This window comes from Pleurodeles waltl, chromosome 1_2, assembly GCF_031143425.1.
Source record: "Pleurodeles waltl isolate 20211129_DDA chromosome 1_2, aPleWal1.hap1.20221129, whole genome shotgun sequence".
Taxonomy (NCBI): domain Eukaryota; kingdom Metazoa; phylum Chordata; class Amphibia; order Caudata; family Salamandridae; genus Pleurodeles; species Pleurodeles waltl.
The window spans coordinates 1,025,618,358-1,025,634,140 of NC_090437.1; the positions used below are offsets into that span (position 1 = coordinate 1,025,618,358).

Here is a 15,783-nt window from a genome sequence, read left to right on the forward strand (position 1 = left end):
TGGATCATGGTGCAAGGGTGCCTGCGTTGCAGGCAGCATTGTTTTGCGCAGGAAGAGACAGGTTCCTGAATAAAAACAAACCTTAGAGGTGTTTCCTCTTTCTAAATGTGCTGCAGAATGAAGATATTTCTCCTCATTGCTCCTCTATCAGAAAGGCGAAGCATTTAGACCCTCAATCAATCAATCAATAATGGCGATTTGCTAGTCCTATGTGTGCTGCACAATGCAGTACACATAGGAGTAGCAAATCATTATTATTTAATGATTGTTTATGTGCAGGAAGGTACGCCTTCCATTGAATAAAAAACAAGCAGATAAGACTAACAATAAAGACAACCAATTGAAATCAAGGACCTGGCTCCACACCCACTACATGTTTTGGTCTGGTCCACAAAAGGTCTTTTGACACCAGACAGCCAAAGGCCAAAGGCTGCCTCTAGGCAATACCTAAAGACTTCATTTGAATGGCCAGCTCTTAATGTAATGCGTCTGGCGCAAGGATGGATGAGTCTTCCTCTGCTCTGAACCCCAGTGCCTCTGCATCAGGTGCACCACTGGCAGCTATGCCCTTGGTCCAAGTAATGGCAAAATATGAAACAAAGACATTCAATACGCTTTAAAAAACCCACATTTTCCAGTGAAGGGACAAATACAATTTTCTGCCAAAATCAGGATTCCAAGATGTGCAAACATTACTACGGAAGGAGTATTTTCTGTCGGATAAAAAAATCATCATGTAAAACCCGGCAAAATGTTAACAAGGAAAATGCAACATTTCAAGTTCTATAGATTGGAATGTGAAACGTGATATCACTGTGGTATTTCCGATTTTGAGATATGGTACTGAGAATGGGATGGTAAATATTTTCAAACAAAATGTCAAGTAAATAATTTCAAGCTAACTGGTTTAAACTATATTTATTTCAAATGAAAATTTACAAATTGATGATATGGAAAATGTCACTTACCCAGTGTACATCTGTTCGTGGCATTAGTCGCTGCAGATTCACATGCTGTGCACATCCCGCCATCTGGTGTTGGGCTCGGAGTGTTACAAGTTGTTTTTCTTCGGAGAAGTCTTTTCGAGTCACGAGACCGAGGGACTCCTCCCATTTCGGCTCCATTGCGCATGGGCGTCGACTCCATCTTAGATTGTTTTCCCCCGCAGAGGGTGAGGTAGGAGTTGTGTGTGCTAGTAATAGTGCCCATGCAATGGAGTAATGTACATAATGTAGTTTAAAGTAATATATTTACAAATATACAGATGTTCAAGATCAACTTCTAAACGGCTACAGGCTCCCGGGGAGGCGGGTGGGCACATGTGAATCTGCAGCGACTAATGCCACGAACAGATGTACACTGGGTAAGTGACATTTTCCGTTCAATGGCATGTGTAGCTGCAGATACACATGCTGTGCATAGACTAGTAAGCAGTTATCTCCCCAAAAGCAGTGGTTCAGCCTGTAGGAGTTGAAGTTGTTTGAAACAATGTTCGTAGTACTGCTTGGCCTACTGTGGCTTGTTGTGCGGTTAGCACATCTACACAGTAGTGTTTGGTAAATGTATGAGGCGTAGACCATGTAGCTGCCTTACATATTTCGGTCATTGGAATATTTCCTAGAAAGGCCATGGTAGCACCTTTCTTTCTAGTTGAGTGTGCCTTTGGTGTAATAGGCAGTTCTCTTTTTGCTTTAAGATAACAGGTTTGAATGCACTTAACTATCCATCTAGCAATGCCTTGTTTAGAAACTGGATTTCCTGTATGAGGTTTTTGGAAAGCAATAAATAATTGTTTTGTTTTTCGAATTAGTTTTGTTCTGTCAATGTAGTACACATTAACGCTCTTTTGATGTCTAATGTATGTAGTGCTCTTTCAGCTACAGAGTCTGGCTGTGGGAAGAACACTGGTAATTCTACTGTTTGATTTAAGTGGAACGGTGATATGACTTTTGGTAAAAATTTAGGATTCGTCCGTAGAACTACTTTATGCTTGTGTATTTGAATAAATGGTTCTTGTATGGTAAATGCTTGAATCTCACTTACTCTTCTTAAAGATGTGATGGCAAATAAAAATGCAACTTTCCATGTTAAGTATTGCATTTCACAAGAGTGCATGGGCTCAAAAGGTGGACCCATGAGTCGTGTTAAGACAATGTTGAGGTTCCATGAAGGAACTGGTGGTGTCCTTGGTGGTATAATTCTCTTTAGACCTTCCATAAATGCTTTTATCACTGGTATCCTAAATAGAGAAGTTGAGTGCGTAATTTGCAGGTAAGCTGAAATTGCTGTAAGATGTATCTTAATGGAAGAAAAAGCTAGCTTTGACTTTTGCAAATGTAGTAAGTATCCTACGATGTCTTTGGCAGATGCGTGTAAGGGTTGAATTTGATTATTATGGCAGTAATAAACAAATCTTTTCCACTTATTTGCATAGCAATGTCTAGTGGTAGGTTTCCTAGCTTGTTTTATGACCTTCGTACATTCATGTGTAAGGTCTAAGAGGGTCATTCTGACCCTGGCGGCCGGTGGCCGCCAGGGCCACCGACCACGGGAGCACCGCCGACAGGCTGGCGGTGCTCCAATGAGCATTCTGACCGCGGCGGTTCAGCCGCGGTCAGAAGCGGAAAGTCAGCGGTCTCCCGCTGACTTTCCGCTGCTCATTGGAATCCTCCATGGCTGCGGAGCGCGCTCCGCAGCCATGAGGATTCTGACCCCCCCCTACCGCCATCCAGTTCATGGCGGGAAAGCCGCCATGAACAGGATGGCGGTAGGGGGGGTCGCGGGGCCCCTGGGGGCCCCTGCCGTGCCCATGCCAATGGCATGGGCACGGCAGGGGCCCCCGTAAGAGGGCCCCAAAATGTATTTCACTGTCTGCCTTGCAGACAGTGAAATACGCGACGGGTGCAGTAGCACCCGTCGCACCTTCCCACTCCGCCGGCTCGATTACGAGCCGGCATCCTCGTGGGAAGGTCGTTTTCCCCTGGGCTGGCGGGCGGTTTAACTGGAACCGCCCGCCAGCCCAGGGGAAAACTCGTAATACCCGCCGCGGTCTTTTGACCGCGGCGCGGTAATTTGGAGGGCGCGATCCTGGCGGGCGGCCTCCGCCGCCCGCCAGGGTCATAATGAGGCCCTAAGTGTCCGAACTCTAGGACTTCAGGAGCCAGATTGCTAGATTCTGCGATGCTGGATTTGGGTGTCTGATCTGTTGTTTGTGTTGCGTTAACAGATCTGGTATGTTTGGTAGTTTGACATGAGGCACTACTGAAAGGTCTAGTAGTGTTGTGTACCAAGGTTGTCTTGCCCATGTTGGCGCTATTAGTATGAGTTTGAGTTTGTTTTGACTCAACTTGTTTACTAGATATGGAAGGAGTGGGAGAGGGGGAAAAGCGTAAGCAAATATCCCTGACCAACTCATCCATAACGCATTGCCCTGAGACTGATCTTGTGGGTACCTGGTTGCGAAGTTTTGGCATTTTGCGTTTTCCTTTGTTGCAAATAGATCTATTTGTGGTGTTCCCCAACTCTGGAAGTAAGTATTCAGTATTTGGGGGGTGAATCTCCCATTCGTGGATCTGTTGGTGATCCCGAGAGAGATTGTCTGCTAACTGATTCTGAATTCCTGAAATAAATTGTGCTATTAGGCGAATGTGGTTGTGAATCGCCCAATGCCATATTCTTTGTGCCAGGAGACACAACTGTGTTGAGTGTGTCCCTCCCTGTTTGTTTAGGTAATACATCGTTGTCATGTTGTCTGTTTTGACAAGAATGTGTTTGTGGCTTATTATGGGTGGAAATGCTTTCAGCGCTAGAAATACTGCCAATAGTTCTAAGTGATTTATGTGAAACTGTTTTTGGTGAGTGTCCCATTGTCCTTGGATGCTGTATTGATTGAGGTGTGCTCCCCACCCTGTCATGGAGGCATCTGTCGTTATTACATATTGTGGCACTGGGTCTTGGAAAGGCCGCCCTTTGTTTAAATTTATACTGTTCCACCATTGAAGCGAGGTGTATGTTTGGCGGTCTACCAACACCAGATCTAGAAGTTGACCCTGTGCCTGTGACCACTGTGATGCTAGGCACTGTTGTAAGGGCCGCATGTGCAACCTTGTGTTTGGGACAATGGCTATGCATGAGGACATCATGCCTAGGAGTTTCATCACCATTTTGACTTGTATTTTTTGTTTTGGATACATGGCCTGTATTACATTGTGAAATGCCTGAACCTTTTGTGGACTTGGAGTGGCAATCCCTTTTGCTGTGTTGATTGTCGCCCCCAAGTATTGCTGTGTTTGACACGGCATAAGGTGTGACTTTGTGTAGTTGATTGAGAAACCTAGTTTGTGGAGGGTTTCTATGACATACTTTGTGTGTTGTGAACACTTTTCTAGCGTGTTGGTTTTGATTAACCAATCGTCTAGGTACGGGAACACATGTATTGGCTGCCTTCTGATATGTGCAGCTACGACTGCCAGGCACTTTGTAAAAACTCTTGGCGCAGTTGTTATTCCGAATGGCAACACCTTGAATTGGTAATGTATCCCTTGGAATACAAACCTTAAGTACTTTCTGTGTGAAGGATGTATCGGTATATGGAAATATGCATCCTTTAGGTCTAGTGTTGTCATGTAGTCTTGTTGTTTGAGTAGTGGGATTACGTCTTGTAATGTCACCATGTGAAAGTGATCTGAGTTGATGTAGGTATTTAATGTTCGGAGATCTAATATAGGTCTCAGACTCTTGTCTTTTTTGGGTATGAGAAAGTACAGAGAGTAAAATCCTGTTCCTTTCTGGTGTTTTGGTACTAATTCTATTGCTTCTTTTAGTAGCAATGCCTGAACTTCTAGTCCTAGAAGATCTATATGTTGTTTTGACATATTGTGTGTTTTCGGTGGGACGTTTGGAGGGAATTTGAGAAATTCTATGCAATAACCATGCTGGATAATTGCTAGGACCCAAGTGTCTGTTGTTATTTCCTCCCAATGTTTGTAAAATTTGGTTAGTCTCCCCCCCCACAGATGTTATGTGTTGGGGATGTGTGACTTGGAAGTCACTGCTTGTTTTGAGGAGTTTTGGGACTTTGGAACTTTCCTCTATTCTTTTGGAATTGTCCCCCTTTATATTGTCCCCGAAAACTTCCCAGCTGATACTGGCTCTGGTAAGTGGGTCTTGTTTGTGAGGTTGTGGGTTCTGTGCTTTGTCCTCGAAACCCCCCTCTAAACTGTGTTTTTCGAAATGTGTCTCTGCCCTGTGGGGAGTAGAGTGCGCCCATGGCTTTGGCCATGTCAGTGTCTTTTTTAAGTTTTTCGATTGCAGTGTCCACCTCCGGCCCAAACAACTGCTGTCCGTTGAATGGCATATTCAGCACAGCTTGCTGTATTTCTGGTTTAAATCCTGATGTACGCAGCCATGCATGTCTCCTTATTGTTACTGCTGTGTTGACAGTTCTAGCAGCTGTGTCTGCAGCATCCATTGCTGACCGTATCTGATTGTTGGAGATACTCTGTCCTTCTTCTACTACCTGCTGCGCTCTCTTTTGGAACTCCTTGGGCAAATGTTCTATAAAGTGTTGCATTTCGTCCCAATGGGCCCTATCGTATCTGGCCAACAAAGCCTGTGAATTGGCAATACGCCACTGGTTTGCTGCCTGTGCTGCCACCCTCTTGCCTGCTGCATCGAATTTTCTACTTTCTTTATCTGGAGGTGGTGCATCTCCTGAAGTATGTGAGTTCGCTCTTTTGCGCGCTGCACTACAACTGAGTCCGGTGTTAGAAGTTGTGTGATGTACACGGGGTCTGTTGGTGGCGGTTTATATTTTTTCTCCACTCTTGGAGTAATGGCCCTTCCTTTTACAGGCTCTTCAAACACTTGTTTGGAGTGTTTTAGCATTCCGGGTAGCATAGGAAGACTGATACTGGCTGTGTGTGGACGACGGTGTGTTAAAAAGAAAGTCGTCTTCAATGGGCTCAGCATGCAGGCTGACATTATGAAATGCCGCTGCTCTCGACACCACCTGTGCGTAGGCTGTACTATCCTCTGGTGGCGACGGTCTAGCTGGATAACATTCAGGACTATTATCTGACACTGGTGCGTCATAAAGGTCCGATGCGTCAGGGTCATCTTGACTCATTCCTGTATGAGTTGGGGATTGCATCATTGGTGGAGTGGCTACCGGTGATGGTTGCGGAGAGCATTGTGGAGATGGTGGCGGGGTTACTTGTTTAGCCACCTTTGCCTGTGGCTGCTTGTCTTTTTCCTGAAAGGCAAGTTTGAGTTTCATTTTAATCGGAGGGAGAGTACTGATCTTCCCTGTTTCTTTTTGGATATGGAGCCTTCTTTGTGTATAGTCCGGCTCTATTGTTTCCAATTCCTGTCCAAATCTATGTGTCTTCATTTGTGTGGACAGTCCTTGTTCTTCAGTGTAGGAACTTGTTTTCGGTTCCGAGGCCGGATGTTTCGGTATCGAAACCTTTTCGGCTGCTTTTTTCAGTTCCGACGAAACCTTCTTTACTTTCGGCGTCGCGGTCTCTCGGTGCCGACCCATTTCGGTGCCGCTATCTCGGTGCCGAACCTGCTCGGAGCCACTATCTCGAGCCCGAGATTGCTGTGTGGCGGTATCTCGACCGGAGTCGGATGACTTCGGCCCCAGCGTGCCCTTTTTCGGTGCTGATGATCGGTCACCTATTTTTCAGGTTAAGCCATGGCCTGTTGGCGGTGGCATCCCCTGGGCTTTAGTGTTTTTTTCGTGAGTTTTGTGTTTCGACGTCTTACTCATGGTTTTCGGCGTTTCTTCGGGATCGATCTCATCCGAGTCCGATTCCTGGATGGAGAATGTTTCTTCCTCCTCTTCGAAACGCTCTTGTCCTGTCGGCGCCGACGCCATTTGCAGTCTCCTTGCTCTTCGGTCTCTTAGTGTCTTCCTGGACCGAAACGCTCGACAGGCTTCACAAGTATCTTCCTTGTGTTCCGGCGACAAACACAAGTTACAGACCAGATGCTGATCTGTACATGGATACTTGTTATGGCATTTTGGGCAGAAGCGGAATGGGGTCCGTTCCATCAGCCTTGAAGAGACACGTGGCCGGGCCGACCAGGCCCCAACGGGGGATCGAAAAAAACCCCGAAGGGCCACCGGAGCTCTTCAAAAGTCGGTGTCCATCTGTTGTAACTAACCCGATACCGAACGCAAACAATACCGACGATTTTTCCGAGATTCTAACTAACTTTCCGAATCGAAAAACACAGAGCGAAAAGGAACACGTCCGAACCCGATGGCGGAAAAAAAACAATCTAAGATGGAGTCGACGCCCATGCGCAATGGAGCCGAAATGGGAGGAGTCCCTCGGTCTCGTGACTCGAAAAGACTTCTTCGAAGAAAAACAACTTGTAACACTCCGAGCCCAACACCAGATGGCGGGATGTGCACAGCATGTGTATCTGCAGCTACACATGCCATCGAACACTATTTACACTTGTATGTTGCAAACTATCATTGTTATGGCATCGAAGTGCATTCTCAATATTGGCACTATTTTTTTTGTATCTGACCATCAATCAATTGCATGTGTTGTTTGTTGGTAGTTTGTTCAAAGTTTTCTTTAGAAGGGATTTGTGTAGATTAGTGTGAAAGTAAATTGTATTTGTGTGGTTGTATCTGTGTGGTTCTATGGTGCATGTAAGACTGGTGCATGATAGCACTGTGTTACCGGACTGGAGAGACCAGGCACAGGCTCCCAGTCTGCCTGCCAATCGTACCACTCTGACCAGTGTCAGGATTGGCCGCAGGGCAGGCTGGGAGCCTGTGCCTGCCTGTTGAGAAGATGTAGGAGTGCCCCCCGTGCGCCACTCCACCTCCCTGTAGCCCTGGCGAGCCGCCACTGTGTCTAACGCGTGCTGTTTATGGACGACTACTTTTAGGTGTCTTTGGAATGCTTGATGATATCTTGAACCTAGAGTGGTGTTGGAAAAGCCAATAAACGCCTAATTATGAGCTGTCAGCCATTGTGTGCTTATAACATCGTGACTGTAAGAATGTGGGGTGACTTAGGATAGGATAATACATGCATACTAAAACAGCTAAGCCAGAGTCTGTATGTGATGTTGCAAAGGTCTTCCTGATGGGTGAGCAGCCTGCCCTATAAGGGGAGAAGTGTGGTAACCAAAACATGGTGGGACATTACTGTTTCAGAATCGTCATTACCTGCTTAAAGGAGGTAAAAAAGCTTGACTAGAAATAAACTTCTCAGATCATACTATACTCTCGTAGTGCGGTCCAGCCTACATGTGCAAGAGATATCACATGAGGGAAGGTCTGCGAGTTCAGGCATGGAAGACAGTTTTGATCACACCCAGGGATGATGAGGAGGATGATGAAGACCCCTCCCCTTTGTAGCAGAGTCAAAGTACTCACTCTTCTTCCCCAATTTCGCTCCAAGGTGCTTTCAATTCCATGCTCTAAGTCTCATGTAAGGCAACTTCGGGGTAGCTTTGTGCATTTTTATGAAGTGCTAAACCGTAAGGGAATTGATGCACACATACTCATCCTTCCAGGGCTTCTTGCTCTCCACAAGAAAGGCATTTTATTGAGGACAGATTGCACAGTGCCTCAGGAAATAGGCTGACGAGAGCAAGAAATAGGCTAATGAGAGATAACAACTTAAGAAAAAAATAGAGGAAAAAAAGGCACTTAACTTAAAAAGTAGTGTAGGAAGTTGGCTCTGTATATACTATCTCAAAGTGAGAGATAGTGTACACAGAGTCCAAGGGTTCCCCTTAGAGGTTGATAGTGGCAAAATTAGATAATACTAATGCTCTATTTTGTGGTAGTGTGGACAAGCAGTAGACTTATCAGAGGGTAGTGTTAAGCATTTGTTGTACACACACAGGCAATAAATGTGGAACACACACTCAGACAATTCCAGGCCAATAGGTTTTTATATAGAAAAACATATTTTCTTAATTTATTTTAGAACCACAAGATTCAAGATTTGAGGTAAGTACATAAAATGCAAAGTACTACACACAGGTAAGTATAGAACTTTGATTCAAAGCAGTAGTACACACAGTTTTAGTTAAAATGGCAATAAGCTATTTTAAAAATGGACAAAGTGCAAAAATCAACAGTTCCTGGGGGAGGTAAGTTTGGTTAGGTTTCTCAGGTAAGTAAAGCACTTACACAGTCAGTCTCCTGGGTATAGGCTGCCCACCGTTGGAGGTTCAGGCAACCCAAAAGTCAACGCACCAGCAACACAGGGCCGGTCAGGTGCAGAGGTCAAAGGAGGGACCAAAACACATAGGCACCTATGAAGAACAGGTGTGCTCTGGTTCCAGTCTGCTAGTAGGTAAGTACCTGCGTCCTCGGGGAGCAGACCAGGGGGGTTTTGTAGAACACTGGAGGGGACACAAACAGGCACAGAAAACACACCCTCAGCGGCACAGGGGTGGCCGGGTGCAGTGTGTAAAGTAGGTGTCGGATTTGCTATTGAAAGCAATGGAGGGACCCATGGGTCACTTAGGTGATGCAGGCAGGGCACAGGGGCTTCTCGGGCCAGCCACCAACTGGGCTAGGAAGAGGGCCGCCTGCTGGTCACTCCTGCACTGGAAGGTGGTTCCTCTCGGTCCTGGGGGCTGCGGGTGCAGTGCTTGGTCCAGGCGTCGGGTTCCTTGTTACCAGGCAGTCGTGGTCAGGGAGAGCCTCTGGATTCTCTCTGTAGGCGTCGCTGTGGGGTGCCGGGGGGTCCACTCAGGTTACTCACGTCATCGTAGTTGCCTGGGAGTCCTCTCTGCGGTGTTAGTTCTCTGGAGCTCGAGCCGGGGGCGTCGGGTGCAGAGTGAGAAGTCTCACGCTTCTGGTGGGAAGAGAGAGTTCTTTGGAAGTTGCAAAAAAGTTGCGAAGTTATTTCTGTTTTTGAACAGTGCCGCTGTTCTCAGGAGTTTCTTGGTCCTTCGGGTTCAGACACTGGTCCCTGTCGGATGTGTCGCTGTGCAGGTTCTTTGAGTCTGGAGACAGGCCGGTAGGGCTGGGGCCAAGTCAGTTGGCGTCTCTGTCGTCTCTGCAGGGCTTTCAGGTCAGCAGTCCTTTCTTCAGGTTTCAGGAATCTGATTTCCTGGGTTCAGGGTTGCCCCTAAATACTAAATTTAGGGGTTTGTTTAGGTCTGGAGGGCAGCAGCCAGTCGCTACCGTCAGGGAGGGTGGCTACACCCTCTTTGTGCCTCCTCCTTGAGGGGAGGGGGGCACATCCCTATTCCTATTGGGGGACTCCTCTAATCTCAAGATGTAGGATTTCTAAAGGCAGGAGTCACCTCAGCTCAGGGCACCTTAGGGGCTGTCCTGACTGGTATGTGGCTCCTCCTTGTTTTCCTCATTATCTCCTCCGGCCTTGCCGCCAAAAGTGGGGGATGAGTGGCCGGAGGGGCAGGCATCTCCACTAGCTTGGATGCCCTGGGGTGCTGTAACAAAAGGCATGAGCCTTTGAGGTTCACCGCCAGGTGTTACAGTTCCTGCAGGGGGAGGTGAAAAGCACCTCCACCCAGTACAGACTTTGTTCCTGGCCAGAAACTCGTCTGGTTGTGGCAGGCTGGCAGAATCTGGTCAGCCTAGAACTAGGAGTCGGACTGGTATTCAGGGGGCATCTCTAAGATGCCCTCTGGGTGTATTTTACAATAAATCTCACACTAGCATCATATTGTGCTGAGAAGTTTGATACCTTCGCAGATTTCAGTGTGGCCATTATGATACTATGGAGTTCGTAATTGACAGACTCCCAGACCATATACTTCTTATGGCTTCCCTGCACTTACAATGTCTCCAGTTTTGCTTAGACACTGTAGGGGCATAGTGCTCATGCACTTATGCCCTCATCTGTGGTATAGTGCACCCTGCCTTAGGGCTGTAAGGCCTGCTAGAGGGGTGACTTACCTATGCCACAGGCAGTGAGAGGTGGGCATGGCACTCTGAGTGCCATGTCGACTTAGTCATTTTCTCCCCACCAGCACACACAAGCTGTGCAGCAGTGTGCATGTGTTGAGTGAGGGGTCCCCAGGCTGGAACAATACATGCTGCAGCCCTTAGAGACCTTCCCTGGTAACAGGGCCCTTGGTACCAGAAGTACCATTTACAAGGGACTTATCTGTGTGCCAAGGCTGTGCCAATTGTGGGAACAAAAGTACAGTTTAGGGAAAGAACACTGGTGCTGGGGCCTGGTTAGCAGGGTCCCAGCACACTTTCAATCATAACTGGCATCAACAAAAGGCAAAAATTCAGGGGGTAACCATGCCAAGGAAGGCATTTCCTTATAAGTAGCTATAAAAAATACGATGCAAACCGCAGAAACAATCTGATGAAAAACTAGCCTTATAAAAGCTTCTGTCTTTGAGCATCCTTGTTAGTGAGCCAGAAAAACTAATTTTCGGATGAACCCTGTAGAGCATGATGGGAAGAGGGGAGGCTTCTGGAATTCTTACAGATGTAGTGTCAGTTTTACACTCTGTTCACAATTGAAGTCAGAGTGTACTTCTGTCCTTTATTTTTCAGTTTTGAAAATCGGGAAAACATTTTTTTTTTAATAAATACACTTTATGGCTAATTTGCCAAACTGGCTTCATTGTTTTATTGTTTAAAAAGAATCCCAACGGGGAGAAACATTTTTCAGCTTGATAAGGCAGATGATTCCAAAAATAAACAAAATACAATGTGCCTACGCTGAAGAAGAACGTTTAAGGATACTTACGGTTATGATGCAGTAAGGGAGATTGTTTTTACACCCTGGACAAAGAAGTTCACATTCTGGCAGCTGGAATCCACAAAACGGACAAGGCGCTGTAGCTTCTTCTGCCTCCGACGTATCAGGCCGTCTACAAAGAAAGTTCAGTAATGTTTATGGTTGGAAAAAAACTTTTTTGCTGAGTAAATTACATTTATATGAGGTTATTATGCTAATACATTTTTAATGTACTACCCAATGATGATCAGAATGTGAACTAATCTTGCATTTGCCTGAGCTTCTGACAGAATGTCAGCAATGGTTGAAACCAAGCTTTCGCCATTTATGTTAGGTGGTATAAACTAGTAATAAGAAAAGCATCTTACAGGTGGGCCTTTAACAAATTAACCTACAATGTCCTGTCCTTAAATAAGAGCGCTGTCTAAATCTCACCTTTGTCTGAACGGACTGGAAACAGGAGTTGAACATAGGCAGGTTAAGCCCTCACATTCAGCCTTGTATTGACTAAATGCCATCACGGAGACAGAGTAAAATCTTTATAATGGTGTTTTTTTAGATCTCCCCTGCAGCCCACTACAGTGCAAGGATTACTGGAGCTGAGGCAGAACAAGAGTTTGTCAGACTAAACACAACGCCCCTGCTATGGGGAGGTTGGGAGGGGAATCCATGAAAAGGGAGGCAAACGGATGTGCAATGACCTATAGATCTCTATATCTCCTCTGCGTGTCAAAAGCCAGACCAGAGGATCCAGTCTCCAAACGTCATAGCTAGATGAAGTTCTGACAGCAATGGTTCAGCAAGACATATAAATTAAGTAAATTAAGTACTTAAATTCACTAATCTTAGTCACTCCCCATCGTTAGATCATTAGATCACAATATAATGAATACATAACAGAGCAGTATTTATTCACAAAGGTGGGGGCTGAAGTGAATGGCAAAAGGTCAACCTTTACAAAACATTGTTTGGTTTAAATAATGTTTCAGTGATCACAACAGCAGAAACATCACAAAGAATGAGTCAGCCTCTGGAGCTCACCTTACTCGTCATTCAGACAGATCTCCAGTGCCCCCACTCCTTAAAAGCCTCAGCTCATGCTCTGTTGGTTAACAGATCAATACATCCTCCAGTTCCCCAGAAAGAGAAAGGTCCTGAAAACATGATTATAGGCTCGGTGCATGGAGCTCTAAAGAGAAGTGGGCATCTTGCCCACCACCCAACTAAGCACCCCCCCCCCCCCACCAAATTCACTTCCAACAAAACAATTTGAAAGGAATCCACTTCTAAATTTGGCATCTGAGTTTTAGTGCTTTCTGAATGTCTTGCAGGAAGCAAGTACTAGCCTTACATAGCTCAATAAAAGGGAATCATCCATGTGGAAGCTTTCATCTAGCTAAGTATTTGGTGACATATCATCTATGTTGCTTAGTGATTTAACCGGATATTGCGTATTTATATTTGTGAAAGAAAAAAACAACCAGTGAATATCTGGTTACAACTCAAGTCTTCTATATTTAATGTTGTGGCTCATCTATGAAACTTTTACATTTCACAAACACTTTTTAATGTACAACCCCAAAAGTGAGATAAGACTGTGGCCTTGTACAGGTACAAGTAGCTGTAACTCTATTTTAGTGCGTGATCATGCCCTTGCTTCTCATATTGTAGGAAAATATTTTGCAACAATGTTCAGGTTACTGTCTCTGTCTGTTTTTTATACTTGTATAGATATCTACTCTCAAGTATTGCATCACTTAGTTGGCACTTATGTTTTTATACCAACTTATAATATCACTCAACACCTATTCACTTGAGCACTTAGCTGCCACCGACTTGTCCATGTGCCAAGAATGTCCACTTCTTTTGTACCATTGGTGTGCACAGATCTTTATGCACTAGCATATCATCTGAAAAGTTGGAAATTCCTTCTCATGTTCATCTCTGAATCAAGATCTCACCACTCGGACGTTAAGTCATAAAGTGGCAAGTGTGGTTTATGGCACTTGTAGAAAGCTGGCCTGGTGTGTGGTAGATACCTATGGTGTTAGCACCTTATATCAGGTCCAGACAACCCTTATTAGTGAGTGAGACAGTGTCTAGGAAGCCAGGGCTCTCTAGTGGTAGCTGTGAATGAGCAGCCAAGACTTATCTAGGAGGAGTGTAAAGCACTTGCAATACCACAGCAGTCACACAGTAACTTATCACACATGAAAGGAACCATACAGTGTTACAAAAATAAAGGTACTTTATTACAATAACACTGAACTAGAATACTATAGACAATCCCCCCTTTCTGGAGGCAAGTACACACAAAATATGCACAGGTAAGTACTAGGAATTAGCATAAAAACTGAAATAGCAAGCACCCTATAGGGGGGCCAAACTATATACTAAAAAAGTGGAATGCGAGAATGGGTCTCCCAACAGAGGATATGGAGTAGTTAACCAAGGGCTGGGAGGGTATGGAACCCCAAGAGATGACTATCTAGAAGACCCCCAGCGACCAGGAGAGCAGAGGTAAGTTACCTGGTAGTCTCATAGGCTAACATGGGGACTTGGAATTTGAACAATACAAGAACAGGACCAGACGGGTGGAACCCAACGGTGGATTTTGGATGAAGAGGGCCTGTAAAAGAAGGGGATAGAGTCCAGTCCACGCAGGATTGTCCAGTTGGGGCAGGAGGATCTGTAAAAGAAGGGGATAGAATCCAGTCCACGTAGGAGTGTCCAGGTGGGGTAGAGGCACTATCCACTCTTCAGTGGGTAAAGATCTGGTTCAACAGTGGTGGATGAAGTCCAGCTGCAGAGACCAGGAGCTCCATAGGAGTCCCTGAAGTCACCTAGGAGCTGTCCCTCGATGATCCCCGGATTGCAGACGGGTCAGTGGCCAGGAGGACCACCAACAAGCACAAGCTAATGCACATTGGAGCTAAATAAGATTTGCAGGTGAAGAGGACCAGCAAGGTCCAGGGGACTCGACCCTTGGAGAGGCTCCAGACTGATCCTAGGAAGACAGGAGAGCCAGCAGAAGCAGTTGAAGCCCCGACGAGCACCCCATTGGCAGCAGGCACATTAAATCACAGTGAGGTCCAGGCAGCACACCTAAAGAGGAGTCCCATGTAGCCGGAGCAGCAGAGAGGAGACTGTCATTGCAGAGGTAGAGTGCTGGGAGCTGGGGCTACTTGGAGCCTGAAGATCCTTCTGAGCAGGAGTCAACAAGCCTTGGTTGCTGCAAAATTCGTGGTGCACAGGAATTCTGCCCTGGAGGAAGAGGCAAGGGCTCACTGTCTCCCAAGTTGAACAGAAGGCAGAGGGGACCCAGAGGACCCCTCAGAACTACCACCTCTGTTGGAGAATCTTTGCAGGAGAGCAGATCTCAGCAGCCAGATGTCATTGCCTTAGGTCCCTACAGATGCAGAGGACTGACTCCTTCACTCCAAGCGAGATTCCTTCTTGCTGACCTCAGAGAATGCACAGCGGAGGAAATGTTGCAAACAGGAGCTGCGGAAACAATGTTGCAAGAAGAGGTCGTCTCAGAGTTGCAGTCTTGTTCGGTTCCTGTGTAGTTCAGTAGCAGTTCCGGTGGCCAGGAGCATAAGAGGTAGTTGCAGAGGAATCCTGGTGAAGCCTTGCATGCTAAATCTGGGGACGCAGCCACAAGGGAGTCCCTAAATAGCCCATAAATAGACCAGGGGTCCCTTGACCGGTGCAAACTGGATCATGTACGGAGGGCACCAAATGTGCCCTTCAAAGCAAGCCGGTGGCATGGGGAGGCTACCCCTCCCCAGCCTTGTAACACCTATTACAAAGCACAGGAAATCCTTTGTTATGCCTTCCCTTGCTTGAGCTGGTCAAGCAGCATGAGGGCAGAATCCTGTATGAGCGTGCGCTGCTTGCAGACCCTGGATGACTGGTAGAAGCAATGCTGGAGGGTCCTCTAAGGAGCCCCCAGAGTGCATGGAATCATGCGACCAGTACAGGCATCAATATTGGGCTATGATATTGACATGTTTGATACCAAACATGTCTAGGTTCAGAGTTGCCATTATGTAGCTGGACCATA

The 15,783-nt window shown here is 46.2% G+C and overlaps 1 protein-coding gene across 2 annotated transcripts in view; it reads right to left on the reverse strand.

Annotated features, from left to right (window-relative positions):
* Positions 1–15,783, reverse strand: part of WDR19 (WD repeat domain 19) — a 601,305-nt gene that overhangs the window by 69,968 nt on the left and 515,554 nt on the right. For both annotated transcript variants that reach the window (XM_069202086.1, XM_069202080.1), the window contains exon 34: positions 11,727–11,850. In XM_069202086.1, the coding sequence (XP_069058187.1) occupies positions 11,727–11,850 (124 nt within the window). The remainder of the gene's footprint in view (positions 1–11,726; positions 11,851–15,783) is intronic.